General features: G+C 43.6%; 1 protein-coding gene across 3 annotated transcripts in view; it reads right to left on the reverse strand.

Annotated features, from left to right (window-relative positions):
• LOC103623618 (core histone macro-H2A.2) overlaps nt 1-5322 on the reverse strand; it is a 22181-nt gene that overhangs the window by 13902 nt on the left and 2957 nt on the right. For 2 of the 3 annotated variants that reach the window (XM_017746428.1, XM_017746430.1), the window contains exons 1-2: nt 5235-5322; nt 1592-1825 (exon numbers count right to left, since the gene is read on the reverse strand). In XM_017746428.1, the coding sequence (XP_017601917.1) occupies nt 1592-1763 (172 nt within the window). In that variant the 5' untranslated portion in view covers nt 1764-1825; nt 5235-5322. The remainder of the gene's footprint in view (nt 1-1591; nt 1826-5234) is intronic. The other variant, XM_017746429.1, reaches the window with a different exon arrangement.

Here is a 5322-nt window from a genome sequence, read left to right on the forward strand (position 1 = left end):
GGACTCCCAGCCTACACCTCTAGCAATCTTCTTGCCTGGTTGACTACACATTCTTTTTTTTTCTAAAGCAAAGTGTAGGCCCACACATAATCCACTCATTTCAGATTAATGATTTAAATTAAACTGCACTTACTACTCAGGAGCAGAGCCAAGACATACATTGTTCTAGTTCAGGTAATAGGCAAACAGTGCTGACCACAATTCAGTCTGAACCACAGAAATGTTGCACATACCAGATGTGCTGCTGACAATTTATTACTGCACCTTGTAATAATTGCCACAGCTCAGAACAAGCATCTCCAAATGTTTATCCTAGAAATATCTCCCTGTGGAGTAGGAAAAGTAAAAAAGTATTTCTCTCCAGCAGAAGGTCAGCAGAGTCACAATGCAGCACATTATGTTATAAAAGTTACTGTGATTTCTCCAACACAAGCAATACTTTGTCACTCCAGCTCCAGAAGTAGCCTCAGGGAAAAAAAAAATTGATTCTCATCCTGGAATATACCACCACAAACATGGAAATTTCTGCAATGTGCTATTAGGCTTCATCATAAATTCCAATTTTAGTAGTGAGATTGTGAAATTAGTGAAATTTAGTAGTGAGATTTCAGATTTTCTCCGTACCTTTGAAAGAAAATAATGCTTTTTTTTGGCTGGTAGTGAGAACAAGTTTCATGTGTGAAAAAGAGAGTGGAGTTTACATAAAACCTGTTGCATGGACAACCAGGCTCCATGCAAGCTTCTTCATGCCACTTTGGCAATAAACTACACTCCTGAAACACAACTCACTCAACTAATTCCATCCAGGCTGTGACTCCTCACAGATTCTCTAATGCACCTCAGTCTTGATCTGTAACCCCTGAGTAACCTGAACCAGAATCCTCTCTGCACCATGAGTTCTAACAATTTGCTAAAGTCCTATTTTCCATAATTAAACGAGAAACTCAGCAGATATGATCATAGGACACTCTGAAATGTTTCTATACAGAGCCACAGTATATTGTATCAAATATCAGTATCAAAGTTCAGTTTCAGAAAGGCAGGAAAAAGAAAACGTGGGGCATGGGGGAAGATTTAAACCCTGGAACACCTTCTTCATGCACTTAAGCAAAGCAAAAGGGTTTTTAAAATACAAAAAAACCCACCTTTACATTTCATAACACTTTGACACTGTCCTTCAAGGAGAAATGCAGCCAGCAAGACAGTTTGCTCACTTAAAAAGCACAATAGATGTACCAGGTGGGTTTGCTTTTTTTCCTCCTGTTATTCACATTTATGTGTATCAAAAAGCCTAATTAATACCAGTTTTCTCTGGGACAGAAACTACCAGATGTAACTCTTCACTCTGCAAAGCAATAAAAAATAACCCTTCCAGCTAGTGACCAATCATGGTGCTTCTAAAGGAGAGAATTTCTGCCCTCAGCCTCTCCAGGAAACAAATAACCTCCTTAGCATTTTCAGCAAATTTCAACAAATCCTGCACGTGCAGAGCCTGAGTTTCAGGAGTCCTCCACATATTCGTATCCCATCCCATGGCTAACCCTGGCTTCTGTGTGTGATGAGCACTTCCAGGAGCAGGTTCTAGGTTTACCTGCGAGGTACTCTATGACAGCTGCCATGTACACTGGTGCTCCAACCCCGATCCGGTACTTGTAGGTCCCTTTCTTCAGGTAGCGCATCATCCTCCCCACAGGGAAAATCACCCCAGCCCTGCTCGAACGGGACAGTTTGGACATTTTCTTCTTCCCGCTCCGCCCCGACATCTTGCAGCCTTGTGCTTCTTAATTTGCTGGTGGTTCCCAATGCCTTGCTCCAAATCCAAGGTCTGCAAGAGAAAACCAACAGGATTGATGAGAAACATCATGCATTGCTGTTGTTCCAGAAACAAAAATCCAAACCCACCCTCAATGCCTGTTAAGGTGCAGGCATTACTCATTAAAAGTTGGATAATTGGAATATTTGCTATAACTTCACTTTTGAACAGCATTGTCAGTGTAGCAATATCAGGAGCAAAGAAAACAAACCTTGTCTTCTCTGTATTTTTCCGGCAACAACAAGATTACAGATAAACAGAAAACAAACCCTGGAATGTGCCACTCCACTCCAAAGCTGGCATGTGGTCACAGTTACACCCTAGCTCTCACTCTCAGTCAAATAATGTTTGGAAAAGTTTTAACTCTGTTTACAAAAATTGGTTTTAACTTTATTTTGATAGCTGCCCTGGAGGCCTGGTTACTCCTCTGAAGCAAACAAAGGGCAGGTCTGCCACGGATGGTATTTCTGTCAAGGAAGACACAGCTACTTCCCTCCCAGCATTCACTCACTTCAGTGAAACATGGAAACACAAGGAAGGAGACACTTTGAAAAACATTACAATGACTTTAGGTGATACTGCTAAATTTTATCATAATCTTTTCATTTATGATATCAAGGATATAAAATCAGCAGGGATCTATAAAACCTTGGCATGTCCTCATGTATCAGCCAGACAATTTTTTCTTTCCGTGTGCAATGTATTATGTGGGCATGATAAGAAAAATTGGGAAAGATTAAGCCAGTAAACCTATCAGACACAGACACGTCAAAATTGGTGTTGCTCATCATCCCACTCCGGGTTCCCTGCCAACTGCCAGCCTGGAATCACGAGTGGTGGTAACAGAGCTCAAAGGGAAGGTGAAAAGAAGTGGGGAGGCATGATACTGGTCTTCAGAGATGCAAGAGGATACTGTGAAGGTGGAGAGAGGAAGCGTTCCTTGTATCAGTGACTCTTACAGAAGCTGTATAGCAGAGGAGAGAGCAGAGCACTGGACTCAGTCAGACAGGGAGGCAGCAGAACCTTCCCAGCAGGACAACTTTAGAACAATTTGAGAATATATGTCAGAAATCACTTGAGCAGCACTGGATCTGCCTTGGGACAGGAGGCTGGACAAAGCGATCTTCCAAGGCCCCTTCCTCAATGAAACTTGCAATTTGTGACAAACCCTTTATAAACTTTCAATTTCACAGTAATAACAACCCTTAAAACGCCTCCTTTTCAGTTTGTGATAACTGACATCCAAATAATAAACCTAGGCTGGCAATTAGGTTTCTAGCCATCAGAGGAGCCAATTTCTGGAACAGCCTTCTCTTTAGAGCAATAACTCATTTTAAAGTGGAACTTAATAAATGTATGCAGTAGGGTACAAACAGGTTCCTGCAATACTGGCAGGACAGGTCCATCACCCAAGAGTTCAGTCCAGCACTGAAATCCCACTAGAGAGCCATGCTGAAAAAGTACATTACATGTATCAAAATCATATTAAGCTAACCTCTCATGTATTTGTTCCTATAGCATCAAATCCAAATTGAGTGAAAATCAGTGGAAAAAGGCAATGTCAAGGGATTACATCCACAGAAAATACCATTGTTGCACTTGATCTCCATGACAGAAAATCAAAACATATTTGTATACAACTAATCACACTGCTCTGGGCCATGCTGTTGCATAATATAAATTTATGTTTAATTACTCACTTCTGGCTCATCCTTCTGCTGCATCACTGAACTTTCCACCCCTGCCTACTCCTTCATTTTTCCCTTCTCTCTCACAGAAAACCTCTGCCATTATTTACTCCCCTGCTACCAAACCAACTTTTGGAAACCCAAAATATTTTCCAAATGCACTGCAGGCCATGTTTGCAAAATTCTGTGACACCCTAAATACAAGATGTTTCAAAACTCTGCTAACATTGTCTCTGCTTTGCAACTTACATGGACCAGGGTGTACTGAGAAGCAACAAATACAACAGCGTGCTTTTGTCTTGTTTTGACTCCTATAGGAGGCAATTTTTGGTAGGAAGCCAAGCTATGGCACAGTCACATCAGGACCTGGACAAAGAAACATGCTGAGAAAACTCCTGTGGACCTGGACAAAGAAATCCTGGAGAGAGGAATCTGGCTTCCTTGCAGGAAGGGGCACATGAGCTCAGGTCTGCCACACTCACCTGAACCGCAACCAACAGGTAAAGAACTACATGTTGAGCACTGCTGTCCTAATTGTTCTCTTTTGACTACACAGCCAAGCCTCAAGGGCTTATCAGTTGAAAAGTCTACCCACACTCGTTCCCTCCCTGCCAGCTGATTCATCATCTCTACATTTCTCCTCATGAAGGGCAGCCTCCATTTAAAAATAAACCTGTGCTGTTCGTGCAAAGTCCATCCTTGCTGAGCTATGAGGGCTGTGTCTATATCAGGCTGCCATGACATCAAGTTTGGGCAATTAAAAGCAATTATTTTCCCTATCCCTTAATCGGTCACAGCACACTCCCACTCTGCCATGACTCCAACATCATTGTGTTGCTATGGGGGATTGAATAGCTACCACATTTCACGGAGCTCTCTACAATATGACTGCAAGCAGGACTTTCCTCTGTTGAGTTTTGCCTTCTTCAGAGCCCGAGACAACCAGTGACATTTTCCTTCTGCCTCCTGGAAAAATACCTAAGAGTCCACCTTCCACTGGACCAGCTCCAAGCCCCATCCAACGCAGTGTGGAACACATCCAGGGATGGGGCAGCCACAGCTTCTCTGGGCAACCTGAGCCAGGGCCTCACCACCTTCACAGGGAAGAATTTAGGGAAGAGTTCCTTCATAACATCTGATATAAACCTCTCATTTTTTAGATTTAAACTATTCTCCCGCATCCTGTCACTATCTGCCCATGTAAAAAGTCCCTCTCCCTCTTTTTCACATGCCCAATTGAAGTACTGAAAGGCTGCAATAAGGTCTCCCCAGAGCCTTTTCATGCCCAGGCTGAATATCCCCAGCTCTCCCATCCTGTCTCCTGAGCAGACGGGCTCCAGCCCTCGGAGCATCTTGACTTCCAAACATTGAGAGAACTCGAACTCAGCAGCCAAAGACTGAAATAAAGGACATGCAGGACTATCAGTACACCTGCACTTCCCTCACCTCCAGCTGAAGATCTGTTAGGAGTTGACAGACATTATACCTTGGAGCAGCTTAGGCTGCACATTCATTTACAAACAAAATATTTGTGAAAAATTGAGTAAAAGACCTAAAGCAGGTGCTGAAGGAATTGCTAAGGCACCAAAGCACAAACATAGTGCTATTCAGGGGGCAGGTAGGGTGTCTCCCGGACTCCAGAAGCACACACACACAGAGCCCATTCCCAGGGAAAGAAGCTTCCCGAGCACCCCGAAGCCCCGGGGGTCCCTGCAGAGGCAGCTCCCACTCACAAACAACAGCGGACGACCCCCACGGCGCCGCGCGGCTGCGAGGAAAGGCCTCGGTATGCACCCACACCGAGTCTTTGGAGCCCGCTGA

The sequence above is a fragment of the Corvus brachyrhynchos genome, unplaced genomic scaffold (assembly GCF_000691975.1).
Source record: "Corvus brachyrhynchos isolate BGI_N302 unplaced genomic scaffold, ASM69197v1 scaffold279, whole genome shotgun sequence".
Classification (NCBI taxonomy): domain Eukaryota; kingdom Metazoa; phylum Chordata; class Aves; order Passeriformes; family Corvidae; genus Corvus; species Corvus brachyrhynchos.